At 41.1% G+C, this 26,448-nt stretch overlaps 1 protein-coding gene across 5 annotated transcripts in view; it reads left to right on the top strand.

Moving 5' to 3' along the window:
* Window positions 1-26,448, top strand: part of nrxn2b (neurexin 2b) — a gene marked incomplete at both ends in the record, with an annotated part of 555,263 nt that overhangs the window by 116,459 nt on the left and 412,356 nt on the right. For 3 of the 5 annotated variants that reach the window (XM_079184308.1, XM_079184309.1, XM_079184310.1), the window contains one exon: window positions 22,651-22,668. The exons of the other annotated variants lie outside the window; for them this stretch is intronic. In XM_079184308.1, the coding sequence (XP_079040434.1) occupies window positions 22,651-22,668 (18 nt within the window). The remainder of the gene's footprint in view (window positions 1-22,650; window positions 22,669-26,448) is intronic. 5 annotated transcript variants of the gene reach the window in all.

The following is a 26,448-nucleotide window of genomic DNA, read 5'->3' on the forward strand; positions in this document are numbered from 1 at the left end:
TCCCAACCTGTTTATAATGGAAAGCTAGTCAGCTTGATGTCACAATAGCTAAAGTTAGTGGATTGTGCATTGGCGTTAAAGTTTAAGTTCCGTTATGTTCCGTTACAGTTCAGACTTGCTTGGTTAAGGCTAACGTCCACTGCATGCGAAACTTTGTCGACCGTTAACGTTCGTCATTATTGCGATTAAACATAACGTGATGAAACATGCCCCCCCCCCCCCTCCATGTTCTGGTTCAGTTCACGCAGTCACTTATTTAACTCACAGTAGAATGAGGATGATTTCGTGGTCATAATAACTTTTATGACCACGAAACATGAGGCCCAGATACTGATGAGGTCAAAGAGCTTCAGGAAGAGGAGGCTGTTTGTGTAGCGCAGCTTCACGCAGGGCTGAGATGTGAAGGAGCTGGGCCTGGATAAAGGTAGAGGTCTAAATAGACGTGAAGGGAGAGCAGTACAGCTTCCCGCTGTCAGTGTTTAAAATATATTGATAAGGCAGCGTATGCTCAATACAGCCTCTGCTCCAAGGAGATAAAGTAAAGCAACACTGTTCACTGTAATGACCACAGCCAGAGTACTAACAGTCCCAACAGTCCCACGTGCAGTTGCTCCCAAGGGCCCTGAAGTAATGAGAGAGAGAGTGTAATGGTGCCTGTATCTTCATTTCAGAGGGTTGCTAATGCAGAGGTGTGTATAGATCAGAGCTATTATTTTACTCTTGATAAACTACCTTAGCCAGAGTAGATTATCATTTTCATTTAAATAATTGAACTGGATTGAATTCACATTAATGGCAAATGGAAGATAGGCCACAATTCTAACAGCTTTACAGTAACAGTTGAAGTTAATATGAAGCCATACACGTCACATCTTGTTCCCTTGCACCTACATGTGTGTGTCATTACGTTCTGTACTAGTAAACAATCAGTACACATTTCAATTATTTATGATTTAGTTATAATTCAATTGGGAAGAGTTATTCTGCACGTTGCGGGCCGTAATCTAAAGCTTTCCCCATTTTATTTATATCAACATGTAATATTATGATTATCAATACTTAACAGTACTAACAGTAATGCCTTTGAGTCAAATGAAAATGAAAATATTAAATTATCACTTGCACAATATTTATTGTATGTTAATTGTCATACATTGTCAGATTTTTGAAATATATTAGAAATATTATCAGAATCAGAATCAGCTTTATTGGCCACATATGCGTACGCTTACATGGAATTTGTCTTCCACTCCGCTCTCAATGTACATACACAAATTTACAATAAACAAGAAAAAATACATATAAAGAATAAAAAAGGGAACAGATATAGATATAAACATTTAACAGCTATATACAATATAAGTATAAATATATATCGAAAAGAAAAAGTGTGTGTGTGTGTATATATATATATATATAAATGACTGTAATGTAATGTAATATATATATATATATATATATAGATATATATATATATATACTAGGGGTGTAACAATACGCGTATTCGTATTGAACCGTTCGGTACGAGGCTCAGTTCGGTATGCATGACGAACCGAACAATACGTTTTAATAATACTAGTCCATTTGGAAAATGCAGAAGTTGTGGGAAATATTATGTTTTCGGTGGAGCCATTGTTCTCAAACTGGCAACACACATGACGTAACGGACAGCGTGCTCTCTGACACGCCCACCACCAAAAAAAAACAATTCTAGTCGGGCACTTTTGCGCTGTGAGACACGCTACACAAAGGTAGCTCGGTGCAATATGGCTAATAGACCAGAAATAGAAGAGCCTCCAACGGCCTACAGGTCTGGTGTTTGGAGCCACTTTGGTTTCTCTGTGAACTATAAGGGCGATGGCGAGAGAGTTTAAGCAGCTGTTCCCTGCCGGTTCGAACAAGGCTAAAGCGATCACCACGGCGATTGGTCCATTTATAGCCGCGGACATGAGACCGGACTCTGTAGTGTAAAACGCTTTATGAACCTGCTGAATGTTATTGAGCCCCATTACACAATTCCTTCACGAGCCCATTTCAGCTAAACCGTAATTCCTGTTTTGTACAAGAAAACAAAAGCACAAGTAGAGAATCAAATGTCCGAGGCACCCGCTGCTGCTCTGACAACGTATGCCTGGACGTCAAGCTACACAAATCTACCCGACTGTACCTCACCGCTGATCGGGAGATGGAGAGCTACGTTCTGCAGACCACTTGAGTCACACGAGCGAAGATTTGGTCCAAGTAAAAGTTGGAGCGAGCTAATGCAACTATTCCTGTGACTACTGATAATGCCAGGAATATAGTAAATGCTGCTGGAGCTGCTGGAGTAGGACCACAAATAGGATGCTTTGCCCATGTCATTAATCCAGCATCTCACAAAGCAACGGCAGTGCAGCAGATCTCTGGCCTCCTAGCAAAGATCAGAAAGATTGTGACCTTCTTTCACAGAAGCACAACGGCAGTAAAATGATGATGGGGAAGATGTAAGTAGGGCTGCAACTAACGATTATTTTAATAATCGATTAATCTGTCGATTATTTGTTCGATTAATCGATGAATCGGATTAAAAAAAAAAAGCATTAGTTTCTAACCCTTTTTTCAAAAACAGAACTGACAAAACAACAAATTCACAGTGCAAAAAATCTTCATAAAGTGCACAAACGGGTTGCTCGAACATCCCTGAGCTGTTAAAGTAATAATTTAAAAAAATAAATGGACTAATATCAGGAGTGGGGTTCAGCGGGTTACCCACGCCTCTCGGCCAAGGGTAGACACACGCTGATCCACTCAGTGTGGCGCGCGTGCAGCCCCGGACATCTGACCTGTTAATGCTTAATCTCGTGGCTGAACGCCACTCGTCCCTCTGAGAAGCTGGACGCCGATCACACGGGACCACGTAACTAGTTAGCATGCCGGAGTCTCGTTCGTTATCGGAATTAACCAGACAAATCGCTCCACCGACTAAGAACGGCCATGCACCACCACCCACAGAATCCAGAAAGAGCATCAATCTGTCAATCCTTTCCGTGTCCGGGCCGGGTGAGGTTCCCCCGGCCGTCCCTCTTAATCATGGCCCCATTTCAGAGAAAAACCCACAAAATAGAACCTGTAGCCACACTGGTCATAAAAGAGTCGACGCTTATTCCTGATGTTCACGTTTATTATTGTCCTCTCATGGAACACCGGGAAAACTAGAGACACAAAACAGCTTCATGTACAAACAACAAAGAAACAAATACTCTTGTCTCTCATCACCTACAAGTATAACAGCACTTTAATGAGTGAACTGAATACACGTCACCGTGTTCTGATAGACCAGCAGTAGAATAACACGGGGAAGAAAAAGTTCGCTGTTTTCTCCCGCCATTTCTCATCTTTCTGAGCTCCGCTTAACTTCCGGTTTAATGGTCACGTTACAAAAACAAAAGCTCGTCTATCATAAGTAAAACAACGGCACGGTTACGAGTTAAACACAAGGTACCCAAAATGGCAGTAAATGTAATTATTATAATTGCAGAAATAAACTAAAAATAATACAAATCGCGTAAATCAACTTCCGGTGTTGTCACGGCAACGTTTATACGCCGGTCAGCGTCAGCTACAGAACCGGAGTCCTGTTCCGTTATTCCGAGCTGCTGTGAACACTCAAAACATCTCCGCGACTTATTGAGTGGCGTAATAATCGCGCGACACAACGAATCGATAATGAAATTCGTTGCCAACTCTTTTGATAATCGATTTTTATCGATGTTATCGATTCGTTGTTGCAGCCCTAGATGTAAGTAACAATACTACATTTATTTTTTTAATTAAGGAGCAGTTTTTTATGCTTATATGTTGCTAAGAAGACACCCCAGAAGATGGGTCACTCAGGTATAGTTCCATCATTGTTCAAAGTCAAAGAATAACTTTATGAGTTTTAATGAATAAATTAAGTACGTTTCTCTGGCATTTATAGTTTTCTACTGTATTGAAAACGTACCGAAACGTACCGAACCGTGGCACCACTGTATCGTACCGAACCGAACCGTGAATTTTGTGAACCGTTCCACCCCTAATATATACACATGTGAACGTAAACCTAGAAACAATGGCAATGGAATTGAGGTGATATTGCAAATGGTGGTGATAGTGCTAACAGAGGTAGTAGTACAAACAGAGGTAGTAGTGCAATATGACTTATTTATTGTTCAACAGAGTGACGGCCAGTGGAAAGAATCCGTTGTAGTCTCTTTCTGTCCTGTTTGGTGGCCAATCCAAACCACACAGTGATAGGGGAGCAGAGGACCAGCTGTTCAACCTCCCGTCTGTACGCAGACTCATCACCGTCTCTGATGAGGCCGATGACCACTGTTTCGTCTGCGAACATATTTAGAAAGTTTGTCATACATTTATTTGTATGCATACAGTTCACATGAACATACGTATGTGACAAATGAAAGACCTTCTCGTTCAGCCTGAACCGTCTGTCTGCTTCTTGGTTTGTGATCCGATGCAAAGAGCTGCTGACGGCTTCCTGTGTGTGTGATGAGCTTCCCAAACCCACCAGCACAGAATAAGCAGACGGCGACAAACTACGTCCTCTGTGCCGCTGGGGAGGGGGCGCTCCTCGTCCTCTCGGCTGGTGGGTGGAGCGGGTGGTGTCGGGTGGAGGGGCAGGGAGGACGTAACCGTACTCACTGGGGTGCTGAGAGTGGTTCAATGGTCTGTGGTGGGTCTGGGTCTTCCTGGGATGATGGGTTGGTTGACGTCCACTCTCAACTGCCCCAGGAGTGAGACAAAAGCACAGAGGAGTCCTGCCCTATGAGACACAAACACAAGAGATGAACACTTTTAACTCAACTATACGACCTTTACATTGTTCAATGATGGAATCTTATTACTGATACTTCTGTAGTCTTAGTGAGGGATTACTTACTCAGCCCACTGAAGGACTGAAAGATCGCCGCTCTCCATCTGGTCCTGTAGTCTTCCATCCTTCTCATCTGGTCCTGTGGTCCTCCATCCTTCTCATCTGGTCCAGAGTGAACACATCTTCTCTGTTGTCGAGGAGATCCAGGATGTTGCTTCCTGTGTTACAGCCATCGATACCTGAGTAAAAGAGACTTGGAAACTTTTTCTTAACGTTAGTAATTTTTACCATACCTCTGGCTGGTACAGCCACCTTCACCTAACTATGAAAAACAGATATAGAGTGAGTACAATGAACAATCTTTGAATAACTGTAAAGTGAGACTTGGAGTCAACGTGTGTTAATGTTGTTATTAAATGTTGACTTACCTTTGTCTGCTAAAGACATCTAGACTTTATAAAGAAAAATACACAACAGAATAACAACCATTCACTATTAACTTACCTCTGGTTTCTACATCTAGCATCAACTATTACTCAAACAGAAAATCAACAAAGAAACAATATTTAAAAGCTCTGCTGCAGGATGCTACCTATCGCCAACCCTGCCAGACGCAAGGGAAGGCTGTCTGGTGCTTTATCAGTCCTACCAGACACAAAAGTTTTACAATCCTGCAGCAAACAGGCTGTCAGTGTCAATCCGAGTCACTGTCTTCATCCGATATACAGAGTCCATTGTAAAAGCGGAATGGCTTGGGGGGTGGAGACCATCTGTACTCATCTGCCCGGCTCTTCTTTGTGGAGGGACCGAGGCCTGAAGTGGAGGGCGCCGACTCGCTGTAGTCTTCTTCTCTCGTCCTCTTCGTGGAGGATCCGAGGCCTGAAGTGGAGGGCGGCGACTGCCTGTCGTCCTCTTCTCTGGTCCTCTCCGTGGAGGATCCGAGGCCTGAAGTGGAGGGCGCCGACTCTCTGTAGTCCTCTTCTCTGGTCCTCTTCGTGGAGGATCCGAGGCCTGAAGTGGAGGGCGCCGACTGCCTGTCGTCCTCACCGTTCCTCTTCCTCTTCACACTCACCTGCTCCGGGCGGTCCTCATCGCTGCTGTCCTCGGTGGACTCTTCTGACCCCTGGAAGATTGGGGACGGAGGCAAAAGAGGTTCAATTAATTCCGCAGCTTCCTCTTCTTCCTCCCCTTCCACTACTTCGGGGAGGCCGTCTTCGGGGAGGCCGTCTTCGGGGAAGCCCTCTTCGGGGGAGCCGTATTCGGGGAAGCCATCTTCGGGGAAGACGTAGTATCCGGGGAAGACGTAGTATCCGGGGAAGACGTAGTATCCGGGGAAGCCATCTTCGGGGAGGCAGTCTTCGGGGAGGCAGTCTTCGGGGAAGCCGTCTTCGGGGAGGCCGTCTTCGGGGAGGCCGTCTTCGGGGAGGCCGTCTTCGGGGAGGCCGTCTTCGGGGAGGCCGTCTTCGGGGAAGCCGTCTTCGGGGGAGCCCTCTTCGGGGGAGCCGTATTCAGGGAAGCCGTCTTCGGGGAAGCCGTCTTCGGGGAACCAGTCTTCTGGGAACCAGTCTTCTGGGAAGCCGTCTTCGAAGAAGCCGTATCCGGGGAAGACGTAGTATCCGGGGACGCCGTCTTTGGGGAAGCCGTCTTCGGGGAAGCCGTCTTCGGGGAAGCCGTCTTCGGGGAGGCCGTTTTCGGGGAGGCCGTCTTCAGGGAGGCCATCTTGTGCAGGATGTTCAACGGCGAGGTCGACACCAGCTAAGAGGGAAACATCTAAACAGTCAGGATTTTTCATAACATGAAATATTTCTGGATTACATGAAGCAATAATCAAAATTAAAATTAGAAAAGACGACAGCAGATCCAAAGTAACTAGGACTGCACTACACGACTCACATAAAGTCCCCAACACGCAAGAGAGTTCACCTTTAAACATTTATACCAAACATAGTGCAGCTCTGCCAGTTAGTTTGAACAGAGAACACATAACAAAAGAACTATATTAATAATGATAAAAGCAATAAATATTATTATTGTCGTTATAGATATTATCCTTATTACCGAAACAACAGAGTAGGGTGAGAGGAGCAGCTGGCCACGCGCTTTTACGCACAGGCTTGTCCCACGTTTCTGATCTGGATTCAGATTCCAGCTGCTAATCAGTCAGTCAGCGGGTCAATTAACCGACTGTTGAGTAGTCGTGAGCTCTGGACAAAGACGTTCGTTTTGCATTTGTGTGGACGAAACGGTCAATGGCTTGCAATAAACAATGTGAACGTATTTGTTGAACTACGTGCGTCACGCCGCACAGTGAAACGTGTCCACATTAATCCAACATGACTAACCTCTTTAGTTTATAACTCATTATTCTCCCGGTTTATGAGTTGCATATCACAGCGCGTGGAGGAAATGCAGCATGCGCACATGCAGCCCCGTACAGTTACTTAACAGATCGCTCTCTTGTCCCTCGAAAACCAAATATCACAACAACGACCAAAGCGCATCTCAATGTTAAAGAAATAGATTATGTAATATGATGAAGTAAAAGGAGCAGATGTTTGTTCAATAACTCAAGTGTCAACAGTCAAACCCACTCAGGGTCGCATCGTGGCCTGGTTTGATGACGTAGCTACGTCCTGACATTAAAATGTATATTTCTGAAAATAGAACATTTTCACCATGGTAACCATATGATTACCATGGTGCACAACTTAAGCATGCATTTAGCCTTTTATGAAAATGTTATATATAATATACATTTTAATGTTAAAATAGGAAGATTTGATGCCTTCAAGTAACTGTGTTTATATATATTATATACATTACATATACATATATTACATACTATTATATACATTAAAATGAATATTTCTGAAAATAGAACATTTTCATAAAAGGCTAAATGCATGCAAGTTGTGCACCATGGTAACCATATGATTACCATGGTGCACAACTTAAGCATGCATTTAGCCTTTTATGAAAATGTTATATATAATATACATTTTAATGTTAAAATAGGAAGATGTGATGCCTTCAAGTAACTGTGTTTATATATATTATATACATTACATATACATATATTACATACTATTATATACATTAAAATGTATATTTATGAAAATGTTATATATAATATCCATTTTAATGTTAAAATAGGAAGATTTGATGCCTTCAAGTAACTGTGTTTAAACCGCTACACTATTGTGAACACATTCCACAGAAGTTCTGCCACATTTAAGACATTCTGTCACTCAAATAATCAGTTTACACGAGTGTCTGTTTCCAACGGGCCTGATAATATAGTGTCAACACCTTTAAACTCAAAAAGTTTCACTGATTTCTAAACTGAGAATGCTTTAAATGGTTTGAAGGGGATGAATCAAAAGAAAAATGCTAAATTAAATGCAAACGTGTACAGTTACCGTACTTACCATCCCAGTTAGCGTTGACCATCTTCAGTCTCTTCTGTTGCCCACGATGATCTAGTAGTTTAGTTCTCCAACAAGTTTTGTAAAAAGTAGCTTTTCTCAAGAAGTTAAAAACTCAAAGAGTTAGCTCTCCACAGTTTAGATCCACAAGAGGTGTTCAGCTCAAGAGTTGTTCCGCTCAAAAGTTGTTCTGCTCGTGTTGAAATCCAAATGCAAAGTGAGGATCAGAACGTTCTGAGGCCTTAAGTAACCTCGGTCGTTTCCATGGCATCCAGCGATGCGTGCGTGTGATTGGCCAAGACAGAAAGAGAGAAATATTAATTATTTTCTCTTATATATAATAGATTTTTTATTTGATTTATACTAGTTATTTTTATTTTATCTTTCAGTGCTCTATTATCATTGAGTACAGCTATGAGTTGTAAACATATACAACCCGTCTCTATACAACCAGTGGCGGGCCGTGCATTTTACTGCTCGTTCATGAGAGTGCAGAACGTACGTGCTTTAACGTCAAAACACCAGAAAATTCTCCAATAACACCATGAACAAGTCGCTAGATTTGTCACTAGTAGCTTTTGACCAAAAAAAGTAGCCATGAGGGTTTGGAAAGTCGCCAGATTAAGCGAGAAAGTCGGCAAGTTGGAAGAGCAACTGAGGAAGACAGTAGCTGCGCAATGAGAAAATAAAATAATCGGAAAACTATTTTTATAAATTATAATACATGGCGCAACTTCCATTTTGTGTTGATTTTGGCAGTCCCTCTAGACCAGGCATGTCCAAAGTCCGGCCCGCGGGCCAATCACGGCCCGAGGCCAGATTTTATACGGCCCGCGCCTTCTGTCTTAAAATGTATTATTTATAGCCGGCCAGCACAGTCAAAACGGAATGAATAAATCATACAAATTCAACATGCAATTCTCTTTTTACCTCATGGTGGCAGCACCACTCTGTAACTGTCTGGCTTTTTTTAATTGTCTCTGACCCTTCAACTGTCATGGCTACGGCAAGTAAAATAAGGAAAGTCGATACCGAGGGCCACCGCTTTCATATTTTTTCACCGAAAACCGAAACAACTGTGTCTGCCTAGTTTGTCATGACACTGTTGCCTTGTTTAAGTGATATAATGTAAAGAGACACTACGAGAAAAAACATGCTAATACTTCAACAAGCTATCAGAGAGCGACCGTGCTAGAAGAGTGAAGCAACTCCAAGATAACTTGGCCACACAGCAGCGGTCTTTTTCGCGGGCCCACGAGTTAAATGCATACCTGCAAACTTGTTGCTTTTCAGCGAAATTAGCCGTTTTGAATGAAAATATATCATCCACGTGATCCGTAGATGTTTTCTCTTTAGGGGGGGGTCATCTGGCCAGCCAGCGTTTCTCAGATTGGATTGAGACGAGGAAAAAAGGTGATGACGTGATCTTCGCAATAAAACATCTTTGATGTGTCGAGTCTTGGCCAATCAGCGTTAAGATGTCTACACCGTCGTTCCCTCCGTTACAGTTCAGACTTGCTCGGTTAAGGATAACGTCCACTGCATGCGGAACTTTGTTTGTTAACATTCGTCATTATCGCGATTTAGGAGGAAAAAAAACGTAACGCGATGAAACATGCCCGGTTCAGTTCACGCGGTCGCTCGTTAACGTTAAACCGGAACACCGGCGGATCTGCTGGCAGGTTGTTTTTTTTAACTCAAAGTAGAATGAGGATGATTTCGTGGTGACAATAACTTTTAAGACCACGATGATGAGGCCCAGATACTGATGAGATGATGAGGTCAAAGAGCTTCAGGGAGAGGACGCTGTTTGTGTAGCGCAGCTTGATGCAGGGCTGAGATGTGAAGGAGCTGGGCTTGGATAAAGGTGGAGGTCTACTCTAAACAGACGTGAGTACAGCTTCCTGCTGTCGCAGTGTTTTAGAAATATTGATATGGCAGGGTATGCTAAATGCTGCCTCTGCTCCAAGGAGATGAACTACAGTAACAAGGGCTCACGTGCGCTCTCATCACACTCCCAGACACTGTTCACTGTGATGACCACAGCCAGGGTACTTCCTGTCCCAACAGGGCCCTGAAGTAATGATAGAGAGGGTTAAGGTGCCTGTATCTTCATTTCAGCGGGTTGCTAATGCAGAGGTGTGTATAGATCACAGCTATTACTTTACTCTTCATTCTAATTTAAATAATTGAACTGGATTGAATGCATATTATTTGCAAATAGAAGATAGGCCACAATTCTAACAGCTTTACAGTAACAGTGGAAGTTAATACAGTAACGGGGTTCAATGAAAACTAATCACTTTATTTGTACAGGCGATGGTTCTCGCTACTCTTGCTATCTTTGTTTTTAAATGACAAACTTTTGAAGACCTCGTTCTTAATGGATTTTGTCTACATAAAAGGTTAATAATAATAATAATAGATTGAAAAAAAATATCCAGCTGTTCAACCAGAGCTGAAATACTGATTAATAACTGAATAATGAATTAGTTTTTTGCTTAAAGTAAATGTCTTATCACTTAATTTTCTTCTCAGAGTACACCAGAATGCTACATTTTAAAGATCATATTTAAAATAAAATTATCCCTGCTGTGTCATTGAAAATATAATTATTAAATAATAGTGTATGTATAGGCAACTTGTATTGTTTAAAATAATGTCAGCAGGGACTGTTGGCCCTTGGGCATCTTCACATTATCAAATCTGGCCCTCTTTGAAAAAGGTTTGGACACCCCTGCCATACAGTAACAGTAGAAGTTAATATTAAGACATACAGTAACAGTGGAAGTTCATATGAAGACATACAGTAACAGTAGAAGTTAATATTAAGACATACAGTAACAGTGGAAGTTCATATGAAGACATACAGTAACAGTAGAAGTTCATATGAAGACATACAGTAACAGTAGAAGTTCATATGAAGACATACAGTAACAGTAGAAGTTCATATGAAGACATACAGTAACAGTGGAAGTTCATATGAAGACATACAGTAACAGTGGAAGTTCATATGAAGACATACAGTAACAGTAGAAGTTAATATTAAGACATACAGTAACAGTAGAAGTTCATATGAAGACATACAGTAACAGTGGAAGTTCATATGAAGACATACAGTAACAGTGGAAGTTCATATGAAGACATACAGTAACAGTAGAAGTTCATATGAAGACATACAGTAACAGTGGAAGTTCATATGAAGACATACAGTAACAGTGGAAGTTCATATGAAGACATACAGTAACAGTAGAAGTTCATATGAAGACATACAGTAACAGTGGAAGTTCATATGAAGACATACAGTAACAGTAGAAGTTCATATGAAGACATACAGTAACAGTAGAAGTTCATATGAAGACATACAGTAACAGTGGAAGTTCATATGAAGACATACAGTAACAGTGGAAGTTCATATGAAGACATACAGTAACAGTAGAAGTTCATATGAAGACATACAGTAACAGTGGAAGTTCATATGAAGACATACAGTAACAGTAGAAGTTCATATGAAGACATACAGTAACAGTGGAAGTTCATATGAAGACATACAGTAACAGTGGAAGTTCATATGAAGACATACAGTAACAGTAGAAGTTCATATGAAGACATACAGTAACAGTAGAAGTTCATATGAAGACATACAGTAACAGTAGAAGTTCATATGAAGACATACAGTAGAAGTTCATATGAAGACATACAGTAACAGTAGAAGTTCATATGAAGACATACAGTAACAGTAGAAGTTCATATGAAGACATACAGTAACAGTAGAAGTTCATATGAAGACATACAGTAACAGTGGAAGTTCATATGAAGACATACAGTAACAGTAGAAGTTCATATGAAGACATACAGTAACAGTGGAAGTTCATATGAAGACATACAGTAACAGTAGAAGTTCATATGAAGACATACAGTAACAGTGGAAGTTCATATGAAGACATACAGTAACAGTAGAAGTTCATATGAAGACATACAGTAACAGTAGAAGTTCATATGAAGACATACAGTAACAGTGGAAGTTCATATGAAGACATACAGTAACAGTAGAAGTTCATATGAAGACATACAGTAACAGTGGAAGTTCATATGAAGACATACAGTAACAGTGGAAGTTCATATGAAGACATACAGTAACAGTAGAAGTTCATATGAAGACATACAGTAACAGTAGAAGTTCATATGAAGACATACAGTAACAGTAGAAGTTCATATGAAGACATACAGTAACAGTAGAAGTTCATATGAAGACATACAGTAACAGTAGAAGTTCATATGAAGACATACAGTAACAGTGGAAGTTCATATGAAGACATACAGTAACAGTAGAAGTTCATATGAAGACATACAGTAACAGTGGAAGTTCATATGAAGACATACAGTAACAGTAGAAGTTCATATGAAGACATACAGTAGAAGTTCATATGAAGACATACAGTAGAAGTTCATATGAAGACATACAGTAACAGTGGAAGTTCATATGAAGACATACAGTAACAGTGGAAGTTCATATGAAGACATACAGTAACAGTAGAAGTTCATATGAAGACATACAGTAACAGTAGAAGTTCATATGAAGACATACAGTAACAGTAGAAGTTCATATGAAGACATACAGTAACAGTAGAAGTTCATATGAAGACATACAGTAACAGTAGAAGTTCATATGAAGACATACAGTAACAGTAGAAGTTCATATGAAGACATACAGTAACAGTAGAAGTTCATATGAAGACATACAGTAACAGTAGAAGTTCATATGAAGACATACAGTAACAGTGGAAGTTCATATGAAGACATACAGTAACAGTAGAAGTTCATATGAAGACATACAGTAACAGTGGAAGTTCATATGAAGACATACAGTAACAGTGGAAGTTCATATGAAGACATACAGTAACAGTGGAAGTTCATATGAAGACATACAGTGGAAGTTCATATGAAGACATACAGTAACAGTAGAAGTTCATATGAAGACATACAGTAACAGTGGAAGTTCATATGAAGACATACAGTAACAGTAGAAGTTCATATGAAGACATACAGTAGAAGTTCATATGAAGACATACAGTAGAAGTTCATATGAAGACATACAGTAGAAGTTCATATGAAGACATACAGTAACAGTGGAAGTTCATATGAAGACATACAGTAACAGTGGAAGTTCATATGAAGACATACAGTAACAGTAGAAGTTCATATGAAGACATACAGTAACAGTGGAAGTTCATATGAAGACATACAGTAACAGTAGAAGTTCATATGAAGACATACAGTAACAGTAGAAGTTCATATGAAGACATACAGTAACAGTAGAAGTTCATATGAAGACATACAGTAACAGTGGAAGTTCATATGAAGACATACAGTAACAGTAGAAGTTCATATGAAGACATACAGTAACAGTGGAAGTTCATATGAAGACATACAGTAACAGTAGAAGTTCATATGAAGACATACAGTAACAGTGGAAGTTCATATGAAGACATACAGTAACAGGGTTCAATGAAAACTAATCACTTTATTTTGTACAGGCGATGGTTCTCGCTACTCTTGCTTTGTTTTTATATGACTAAAACTTTTGAAAATGAGACCTGTCTCAATAGATTTTGTCTACATAAAGGTTAATAATAAAAATAATAATAATATAGATTACAGCTGTTCAACTAGAGCTGAAATACTGATTAACAACTGAATAATAAATTCGTTTTTTGCTTAAAGTAAATGTTATCTTATCACTTCATTTTCTTCTCAGAGTACACCAGAATGCTACATTTTCTCACAATTTACCAGCAAAGCAGTCGAGTTGTGCTAATTGTGAGTGCCCACTAGTAAGATGCATGCTTGGTCTACTGACCTAACCTTTACAAACACTGACCCTCCATGGGGTGAATGTGAGTTGCTTGCTAATAACTTATTTTTTTCCCAATGAAGGCAACCTTTCCCTGAGGTGACCCCTTCTGTAAAGCACATAAATCATTTTACAATAATTACACTTCCACAGCAGTACCTGGCCTTTTCTTGGCTTTTATCCTAAAAAAAATGTGCTGTGTCCCCGTCAGAGAATTGTAGACTGTTACCCGCACTGCACATGTAGATATCTCTAGACTTAAAATAGGAGCACAAGGAGTGTGGAAGGTAAGAGAAGTAGTGAGAGACTGTTGAAGAGAAACGGCAAAGCAGAGATAAAGACGTAGAAAAGGAACTAACGCTCATGAATCTATCTTAATTTATCTATTCACTTATTCCCTGTTCAAGTGCACTGCTTTGAAAGTCGGTATAGCATCAGTCTTACATTTCATTGTTATACTGTGTGGTCAAATATATATAATAACACCACTGAATAGCACACTACTCGCTGCTTCGGCAAGAAGTTCCCCCTTTGTGAGAATCAATGTTCTTTTGAAGTTTCCTTGATAGCTAGCACGGCCATGTGCTCAAAGTGAAATCTTGAGCCCTGTCTCTATGAATTCAATCTGTTGCACCTCTCAGCAGACACAGTGACACAACTTGTATAAAAATGTTACTTAACTCAAAACATAGAAATACATGTAGTTCTTTGCCATCTTTGCCTCTCATTCATTTACGCAGTCAAGCGCATACATAGAGAAGTTTGACAGTCATTTTTAAGCAGAGAATCGTATGTGAAGGCCAGACAGTGGTTGATTGTGTTTCAGTGACATCTTGAGGGGAAATTAAATGGGGGCACTGAATGTCACATGCTGATCTCTTTGCTCTGTTACCGATTAACAGCCCCACTTCAAATGCTGTAGTTTAGGCACATCATGTTCTTAGCACTTGGCTGGATGAACACTTGACTTCATGTCAAACTTTGTAACGGCAAAGTGACTGTAGCTTATTAGTAATCTCTGTGACGTTTTATCTAATACAGACGAGGGATGTCAAATAATTCAGTTGGATATCTGACAGCAGGTAATGGACAAGCCAATAAAGCCTCAGTGAAAAATGCAGTGAACAGCAGATTACTGCGACACCAACTATTGGATGTCATTTTTTGTAATGTGTTGTACTTACACACACTTAGACAGTGGGCTGTCGTAATGTTAAAGTCACCTCCCTCTCTCAGTCCTGGTTCTGGTTCTCCTGTGCCTCCCTTCCCTCCAGTGGGCCCCGCAATATGAGGTTAAGCTCTGCTCCTGGCTGGAGGTGGAGCTGCTGCTGCCGGGTCCAACACTGCAGCGAAGCAGGACCTGGAACCTGCATGATCGCCTCTGATTTTGTGCGGAATCCAAACTGGTGGCATTGACAAAAGAATAACTATATAGAAATAACCAATCTTCTCGCTGATGAGCTCTTTTACTTATTTATGTAGGTCACATAGAGGCATCCATATTTGCCTGCATCCATTAACTGAGAAGCTCCATACAGGGTTCCACATTATCAATATTTTGAATATTGCATAGAGGTAAATTCCTATAAAGTTTAGTTTTTCAGGTATGTGTTTCATCCAGTAGATGCATAACATTCTTTACTAAAATACTATTTGATTTGGTTGTCAGTAAAAGCTTTCTGTGGTAACCTTAGAGCCATTTCATTAGTGTAAACCATGCACAGGTGGTCATGCTCTGTGGTGAACCTCTAGCTGGGATTTCAGGGTATTCTATTCCTTGCACAGCTCGAGAGCACAGCGGGGTGGATAGCCTTCTGCTTCTATCCATTTATCTTATTAGGTGAAATCCACCAGTAACACAATCTTGATCAAGGCAGAATGCCAGCAGTTCCCCCTGTTTGCTCACTGTTGTGGAACACATGCACCGTCATTCCAACAGTTGGGTTGTCACCTCTCTGTGAGAATATGAGTAAAGTCTCTTTCCCCCGGTCTCTTGAGGATTCAGTAAATGCACAATCATCTTTCGTATTTCCATACTTTGCCCACGGCAGGGGGTAGAGTGTTGTAGAAGCATGACCTTGTTATTTCTGTGTAGATACCATTCACATTACAAGACACCACACTAGGAGCAGTTTCAGCTATTGTTCGATGTCGGTCGACAGAGACAGGGTGGTGAGAGGAAATATTAATCGTGACACAGTTGAAGTAAGAGCCATACTCCGTTTGAGTCTTTGACTGAATTCATTGATTCCTAATATGTGGTTCTTGATATTGCCTCGGGCCCACAGTCTCTGTGTTTACTTCTCATGTGTTTTTCAGAAGTAGCAGCTCTGAAAGCATAGCTGATGACCATTAGTCTGTGTAAGTTTGTAATGCTGTTAAGAACGGGCACAAATTAGAATTTATACTGATTTCTCATTCATTCATGAATTTGGGAGATCTTCTAAATTGGTCTACCCTCAGAATCATCCTTCTAAACTTATTCACTTTGTATTTTCAAATTCTCTATCATGCTTTTAGAATGTAATAAGCTGTGAACAGTTGGATATCCTTACACTGATGAGTGAATCTATATCTTCATAGCTGAATATGCTGTGCAGATATGTTCATCGGTAGACCTCTTATAATTGTTATACTTTTGAGGTGCTGCTAATACCTTTAGTGATGATTCGATTCAGTTTAGAATCACCAGTTCCAGGCCCTGATGCTGCTTAACCTGACCCGGGACATGGCTTACTGGGTCACTTAAGTGACACAGAGCCATCGTTAACCCTCCGAGACCCGCCGGTCGACCGTTTTGAAGACATTCCTGTTTCTAAGAGGCCGTAGCAGGCCTGGTCTTAAAGCTACAGTTAAGATACTGGTCTCACATGAAACTAGATGACCTCATGAATCCATACCACATATGCTAGCTCTGGGAAGCGGGTTGAATAACGCTCCAAAGTTAAGCAAGATTTTGGCGAGGGAAAACTGCCATGACGTTTTTCCAAGAGGCCTTGTAACCTATCTACAAGTCTCAGTAGACTCTTGCGGCTCCAATGAGTCCAATCATGTGTGATGTTGTTGGTCCTAATGGTAGCCATTCCACATAGTGACACCATTTTTTAAAACTTGATATCACTGTGGAAAATGACTGTTGTGACCTTTAGGATAATCACAGCCTCAACTATTTTTACAACCACACACTCGATACCTCGGGCATTCAGAGAGGATGGATGGCAGAAAAAAGCAGGGCTGACATATTTTCGTAGGCCAACCCCAGAAGTCAGCATTGCACTGGTTCCCTCGTCAAAAAGCCAATTCTTTTTTCCATTGCATTTTGGATTGTTGCAGAAAAATAAGCTCTGACAGATATATATATATATATCCATATATATTATGATATTTACATGTTTTCTTAAGCAAGATAATCTCAAATGAACACCTCGTTTATGATTTTTTTCAAGCCTAAAAAGCTGAATTTTTACACTTTCAAAATTTATTTTGATTAATTATTCATTTAACAAATGATTTCTAATATCTGATTATGGGGTCTCTAAAAGTTAACTCTGTTGTTTACACCTGTACAATTCATGCTGTAAGCAAAGCAGCAGTCATTAGCTAAAATGCCAATTCTTCTTTGACGCTTCAATGGATCTAAAAATGTAACAAAAGCAATCAAAACCAAAAAAGATAATTATAACAGTCTGGAGGAAAACCACAAGACTGAGCAGATTAACTAGATCAGCGATCAAGTCAACAATTGCTGCTGGCACCAATTTAAACAATAAAGGTAACAACCAGGAGGCTATTAAGCCTATGCCACCGCAAATTGGACGAGGTTCAGGCATCAATAATCTAAACCATAATATAGTGCAATTTGAAATATAGGGCAAACATGTACATAAGCTAACTACCATAGGTGAGTTACGTAGAAGCTATGTAAGCTATGCAAGTTTAACTGTGTTTTTACTGTAGTACCCTCTATTCATATATTACAATAATGATAACAGTTATAATTTAAACACATTCTGACTGCTATTTTTCGCACATGCTTTTTTTTTAGTAACCTGAAATGTGGACAGCCCTTAGTTTGCCCTTAGTGTGTTCTCCTTTTCATGCTTGGGTGCTGGTGCCCTGCAACTCACTCATTCACGTGTGTCATGTTCCCTCCACACTCCTCTCTCTCCACATATGGCCAAGAAGGGTTGGCAGCTAAGCGGCTGAGAGAGAGGTGTGGAGAGTGTAAATCGACAGCAGACAGGGTTCACCATACACAGCTGTGAGACTGACTTACTGAAAAGGAAAAAAAGGGTTGGGTTGGGGGGGGGGGGGGGGCAGGGGTCATTTTCCAGCTTGCTTTTCAAATGATGGCACCATGGTCACAAAAGCATACATGCGTTGGTGGGTGTAATAATGGGTATCATATCATACAGTGTGGAGAATGTGGCTGGGATCACAATAACCAATACATAGCTTACCAGCCTTGATCTCAATATGTTTCCCTCATGAAATACTGAGCACCCCCCAAACTGTTGATGCCATGCAGCTGAGGTTATTTACTATACTACTGGGGTCACTAGAGGTGTTATAGCTCTGCCCCTGGGTCCTATCAGCTCTCCATGTTGATATATCATCAATAAAGCATGGCCACCCCATCACTGTCTCTAACACTGTAAAGATGACGTGGCTGCATTTTATACCTGGGCCTTCTGTGCTGTCCTACTACAGTTGAACAGCTACGGTGCAGATACATGAATCCGTGCATGACGGGACGCTGCATCATTAACGGAAAATGCATAGTCAAATCAACGTAATTAACACAATGACAACCACAAAGTCATAAAAACCAATCACATATACAGTATTTATATGACAACAAAGCATGACACTTCAATCCAGCAAACCTGCAGCGGATCCACGCATTCCACCACACACGAGCCATTCAAATATTGTTACTGCAGGTGTAAAAAACCAACGCAGTTTGTCACTTACCGAATGCTGTTCACTTAAAGACAAACTCCATCCTCCTTTCTTTGTTGACAAAGAGTTTAATCGCAGTACATCGTTTCAGTTCCAGTAAGAAGTCCTTCTGGACCGCGGTTGTGGAGCTCCGTTTCCCCGCGAACGTGTTCGTTGAGTTGTAGATCCACTCGAGTCTCTCCAAAAACCGTAGTGTCCTGCCGTGCTATGGCATCCTCAGGTTAACGTAGCGTAGCTCCAAACATCAAGATGCTCAGTTAAAATGAAACACATTCCCAGCCATACAATCTCGGCTTGTCATTAAGGGGTGATGGTGGGTCCCGCAGCCAGACCAGTTGAGAACCACTGCTCTAGGAAGACTGAGTTAGTCTGCAACCAATCAGATGTTTAGTTTGACATGTTGGTCGTATTCTTTGACGTGCTGATGCTACCCAGGTAGCCTGCTAAGTACGTCAGCAGTAACGTGCGCCGTGATTGGTCAGTGGGCCAGCGCGTGACTAATGTGAAATTTAAGGAAGCTGGCAGAAGTTAGTTGGAGTAGTAATGTCTCTGTGTAGTCAACAACTGTCAAATCAAATAAAGAAAGTACGCATCAACTATATTTTAACAATTATTATTCTTATCTCAAATTGATCTGGATGGATTATAATTAATACATAGAAATACATAAATGAATGTTCTTCTCATTTCAAGTAAAATAATGTCTGGATTAAAGAATACATTACATAACAGAATTCATTTTAGAAAAATTATTTTCACTGAATTGCCCTGCAGCTTTAAATTCAGTTCATTCAAGGTGAAGTGAAAAAGCCACAATATTATATTTTTCTCTTCTTCTAAAAAGATACATGGGAAGTGGGAAGAATTCACCTATCTGAGCCTGTCCAGTCAGAGTCTAATGACTCTGGTCCCTCTGGCCATTTTTCTCTTTTGGAGATCGTCCTATGATTTGACTCTTAACAACTCACACTGCAATAGTTCTGCTCTGGTATCTATATCCTCGTCTCTCCCCATGTGTCACGGTGTGTGTGTGTGCATCTCACTCAAGTCAGGAAAGTTGTCAGAATACCCATATTTGATTGGCTGAGCTGCATCACGTGATGTGATTCACAACGCATTGGTCGGTGTTTTTCCTGCACCGCTGAATGAGTGCCGTAAATGCTGGAATAAATCCCTTCAAAATCAAATCACTTTTTCTTTTGTCAGGCAAAGGCCCGCGACCCACTGAAAACGGGTCCGTGGGTCACGACCCACCAGTTGAGAATCACTGACCTAGAGGACCTCAGGCCTCTCTCCTTACATAGAGACATAGAGGCTGAATCTGATTGGATAAAAGCTCTCCTTAAAACAAGCTGTGCTGGAAGCAGAGCAACAGAGGAAGACAGGAGCTGTGCAATGAGAAAATAAGCTAATGGGAAAAATAATTATAATACATGTAGTGTATTTATGAAAAACTATTAAATTATAAAATAGCTATAACTTTGTGATTCTGTTTAGGCCAGCAGAGACGGCTTAGCTGGCCCTGACGGCCCACCACTGCGATATTACATTAGAACATCTATGCCGCTCTGTGGCGCTCGCTGTGGCCTGGGACAAGTGCAAAGGCATGATAGATGATCTATATTCTACCAGCTATCTCTTCATGTGCTATCTTTGCCCCTTTGTCTCACACACACTGAGTTCCTATGTCGTCGTCATTGGCTATACCCCTGTGTGTTAGAGCATGTTTTTTGATGTCACAACAAGCAGGGCAGCTGATACCACTCGGAAGCAGGAGATATCCGTGTCAAAATCCCGGATATTAACAAACAAGGCCTGGGAGACTCGGACCTATTGATTGCGTTCTTTCCTCTGGCCACCTTCTCTTCCTTTTTCTTCATCCACCACTGTGGACATTTAAGCGCCGCCTCTGCTCTTGTGCCTGGACTGGTATTTCAAGAACAATGTCGACACTGTGAGGCAAAGCGCCCTGTGCTCCATCTGCTCTGGCTGGGGTTGTTGCTCTCCTCCATGTGTTGGGACTGAAGAGGCTTCATTTCACCTTGGACATAGAATGGTAGCCATCTAGCCAGTAAGGAAGGCTGCCTATCGTGGGCCTCTTTGTCCATGGCTGGCAGGGATGTACTGTAAGGGAACTCTAACCGGCAGCTCAGTGGGCAACGGTGTAAATCTCTTCAGTGAGCTCAAACTCTAACTCAGAGCCATTCAAATATTACAAACCTTTATATGAGGCTCTTTTTTTCCACACTAGTTAAAATGTTGCATCGTGATGTAATGCTGTCAATAAATCACACTGAATTCATGCTGTTTATTAAATATCCAATGATGCAAGGTTCCTCACTTTACAGTGTCATCGTGATGTTTCTTAAGGTCATAATCCAAAAGGGAAAAACATAGAAACACAATGAAAAGTTTAGTCACATAATCATTTATGCAATTAGTATATTGTTGAGCAGGTCACCATCAAAAGGGGCATATGGTTCCAAGACAATTATTAATTTGTTTTTATATATATATATATTGTGCAGTAGATGCAAATATGATAGTGTGTACAACTCAACTTACCTTTACTTCTCATAAGTTAATTGGATACTCCTCAACCCGAATTGATCTTAACACCTACTGTACACTTGCTATAATAAGTAACGCCTGCCAACAGCTCCAATCTTTAATAATTAGGAATCCGACCTGACAGCTGGATCAATATTTCAGATGTAAATTATGCATTCTTATTAATTTCTTTTCTTTCATGTTTGCATCATCTATTGAACATTGGAAGGACTCCAAAAGGAGAATGAGCCGGGCTGTGTTCCCGTCTAATTAAGCCGTGTGGTGAGGCATTGGGTGATACTTTCCTTTAACTTGCTACCCATCCGTACCGCTCCATCACATCATGTGTGGCTCTGACAGTAACTGTGTGGTGTGAAGTCTGCCTGAGACATCACAGGTACATGTTCCATGTTGTTCTTTCAGGATGTTTGAACTATTTAAACGCTATTACATACTATTTCCTCATTTATGCCACTGAATTGTTGAATTTCCGGATATTTATAATTGGTCTCTTTTTAGTTGACTGTTATTCCTCCAGGCTCGGTGGCTTCTGGTTTAAAACCTGCTTAATTGCATAATGTGTTGTTTTTAAAAGTCACAAATACATGGTGAATGCAGTTAAGGAGCCATTTCTTTTAAAGAACCCGACAACACAGTCATTTTGTATAATGACTTTGAGTCCTAGTCGGAGTTATTTTAGCCAGAAGTGGAAAGTGAATGTCAAGAAGTTTGCTGTTGCCTGAGAGGTCCTCTTGTGACCTTTAAGACTTCAGAAAGAAAATAGGAATGCTGCCTTCACAACATCCACGTTAGTTGTTTTCCTCCACCATAATTAGTAGCTCTGTTGAGGTTCATGTGTGGAAATAAATCTAATACTAATTGCAGTCTGGATTTGCTTTCCCCCCCAGTGCTAATATATCTCCTTTTGTTATAACCATCTTTTGGTGAACAGGTGTTTTGCTCTTTGGACTGATTTGTTTCCCTCTCTGCTTCTTCTTTCTCTACAGGTGACTCATCTCAAGTCGGTAAGTGGTCTTCTCTCTATACTTTGTGTTGCCTAAGCATGTTTTTTGGTATTGTCCTGCTGCCATAGCGACAAAAAGGTTTTAGTCCATCTTAATTATGCAGTTAGCCATGTGCGAACATCAGCAGGCAATTATCTCTCTTCATTTTAATTTAACTTTGTGTACATCTTCAGTGAAGAACTGCTTACTGTTGAGTAGAAGTCACTGCAGAACCCCCTTCTCGTTCGTTAAGCTTTGCAGCTATTTATTATTGCCTACCGCATTGCCTTTAATTTGTTTGCACTGTATACGGAAGGATACTAAATGTCTGCTGTGGAAAGACAGAACTCTTTGTCCCTACTTTGCAAGTCTCATAAACTGCATTACTCTCCAATGTAAATGCAAATTTGAAGGTTTCAGCAAATGAATTGCCAGTTTGGTAGCCCGGGCACAATTCAGTTTGAATAACATTATACTGTACAACATTGTCATGCTGCACTGACCGCCTTATCAGGATCCAGGATTCAATGAGGAGCTCTGGTGTCATTTTCAAGTTCCTGAGCTTTGTGAAAGTGACTAATGTGTGGCTCGGATGCAGTGATTCGGGTTTGGAGCTCTGTGTTTCAGTGCTACTGTATGTGCATGGGGTTACACCGTTTTCATTCACACATTATTTGTTCATCCGCCTCAGCCAGCTTTTAACGCTACACCTATCAGACTTTCAATCTGTGTGGTTGAGTGCTTCCCATGTTTGAATGGGACTTTTGGTTCCAATCCAGACGTACAATTCGTATCCTCGCGACTATTAACAGCTCTTTTTTCTTCCGCTCGCGCTTCCGCATTGCACTACATTTCAAAATGACCTTCCCATCAAAGTAACTTATGAGATGGAGATGCAAAGTTTTGGGGACATTTCATTTCATCCTCCATGTTGTTGTGTATCGGGCCTACAGTGCTCTGGACCATTAAGGCTTTTATTAAAACGCGTACAGATGCTTTATCTGTGAATATGCTGACACGTCACGGTACGCTAGCTTTCTATCTGCATTTCATTTGGAATCAGAGGGGGTGGACGTGGGGGAGGGACAGGATTGGGATAGTGGAATGAGAGCGGAGATGGACAGACTAATGGGACGTATCAACACCTCACACAAACAGTGAGAAAATGAGTTTCAAACTCTAGCTCACAGCAGTTTGCAGCAGCCAACTCCCGCTTTAGTGATGTGTCAGTGTTATCGCTCGCCTCCTAATAATTAGCTCTGTCTCACTGCTGTACCTACTATGCATTATCAATGCGGAATAGTAATCAACACAGCAGAATGTTAAGCATGCACTGAGGGAAACAACATGCAGTCCTTCTCACACAGTCACGATAAATCGTTTTGTGACCAATCCCACGGGGAATATTTCACCCTTTGAGCTCTGTGCTGTGATAATTCAAGCATGTCTCCTCATCCTTATATGTAAATAGTTGTGTGTGTGTGTGTGTGTATGTGTGTGTCTGTCTGCTTTGTCCGGTGAGTGTTTGGCCCAGATGTCTGATGTTGTCTGAATACTAATGTAGCATTTTGTCCATCTTGGGACCCAGTTGGAACAAGGGTGGGGACTGGAGGTTTGGTTAGGGACATATATGGGGGACAAACACTCTTATACCACACCGACCTCTCACCACCCTGCTAGAATCAAGATCCAGAGAGGGAGAGGAATAAAAAAAAAACAATTCAAATTTGATCTGGGGGGGGCATTGCACATTTAGTTTCATATTCATTCAGACCACTGGGCAAAGAAGACGGAGATAATTCAGTTTTGCTTTTGAGAAGCTGTTTCTGTGGCAGTCTGCAAATTCAACGTAGTTTTGGCATGTGTGCATTTTTGTGCATTTTTGTAGATTCCACCAAGAAAGATTCCACAAGTCTCTCATTATACATTTACTGAGCAGCTCATACTTTATTTTATTGTTATAATATATTTTATTTCTTACACTGGAGCATATTGATTGATGAGCAGAACAGTAGCACTGCAGTGCAAAATTAGAAGTCAGGCCACAAGCAAAACATGCCTTTAAAAAGGCAAAGAATAAATAATTGAGTAGTATTTGTTGCGCAGAAGTCATAATACGCAGTGAGGCAGTCATTAGCAAGTGATTGCATAACCATCTTTGTCCAACCAGTGTGTTGCTGGTCTACACCTAATGTGAAAAGATGTTCCATATATTTCTTTAAAATTGGATCAGCTATGTGAAATATAGCCTAACCTTACTAACACATCGGGGGTTGCAAAACTATCATTGCTGGACATTTATATTTCCGTTTTTCTGGAAAATCAAGTTTTCCTATTCACTGGCAGGCTTATAAGGCAGGTAGTGGCAGCGGTAATTGTTGTCCCTTAACTGTAGAGGCAGGCAGGCAGACTACAAACAGATCCTTATCCCATTGCTGCTTTTCATTGTGACTCCAAAAACTGGCATTGGCAGAGGCCGACACATCTTTCTGTACACATCTCTCTCTCTCTGTCTCGCTCAAGCCTTGTTCTCCTCAGCTCAGATGATTAGCATCTCCCTCTCCCCTTTTTTCTCTCTCCCTCCCTTGAATGCCAACCTCCGGCTAGTCAGAGCCAGCAGAAGCCTCTTCAAGCCGATGCTGCAGTGGGATTGGCCCGCTCACCACACATGATGCTAAGGATGCTCAGTGGACCACGCATCTACAATTAGGACGAGGAAATGGAGGATTCAGGCTCTCTGTTGGATGGAGAGTGGCACTTAGTCTAAGGCGGTGTTTTTCTCTACACTCCCCATCTAAAATATCCAATAGTCAGACAAACCCTCACAAAATCTGTCAGTACCGAGAGCTTTTTTCAAAATCCAATCATAGTTATTTTCATACTCCCAAAATCTAGCATTGTGTATCTACACAGATGGGATATTTCTTTTGTAAAGCTGCTTTATTCAGGGCCGATACAAGCATGAAGGAACAGCCCCACTGTGGACATTGAAACGGTTCATAACTGTCCTAATTTATGAATGTCTTTCATCACCTTGGTCATTAAAATGCTGCACACTGAGGGAAGGTTCCGTTTGAGCGCAGCAACCTGGCTACTTAATTAAACAAGTCTTAAACATCAGCCACAGACGTGGGAACCAATATGCTATAAAAACACTACTTTCCCTGGATACGCAACCAGTACTTAAGTTATTTTCCCTGCCTGGTGATAAACAGCACCGTCTCAAAAAGAGCACAACAAAATGGCCGATCTGCAATATAACTCCCAAGCCTGTGGCCACATTTACATACTAGAGGAGGGCGGTAATGAGATAGCTACCTGAGATAATTGCTACTTAAGGCGTCCGGCTCTCATTCCCTACCACAGGGAACCAGTTTAAATCACTACAATTAAATGTGCACTCATTTGCTCCATTTGAGGCCCCATTTATGCCATTTTACGCTCCACTGTGTCTTAACACATCCGTGGATTAAATAGAAGAAGCTTGGACCAGGAAATTAGCAAAGATACTTGGATGTATAGATTTGAAAATGATAGCCAGACACCAGACACTTGTGTCCCCACTACTCTATTTAAACAGGCTCTCTTCCCTCTGGCATTGGTATGCATCTCACATTTGGACTCCTGATTAGCTGGATTACATTTGCAATGGTAAACTGTGTCTTTCCCTGATCAAATTATTCCTTTTGTAATATATACATTCTTTTAAATCATCAGATGACACCTTGTCTTGCTTGTTACCCGCCCACAAGCAGCGACGTGCCTGGACTGGAAATTAGCCCGCGACTCTGAGATGGAGAG

This window comes from Pholis gunnellus (assembly GCF_910591455.1).
Source record: "Pholis gunnellus genome assembly, chromosome: 23".
NCBI classification, from domain to species: Eukaryota; Metazoa; Chordata; class Actinopteri; order Perciformes; family Pholidae; genus Pholis; species Pholis gunnellus.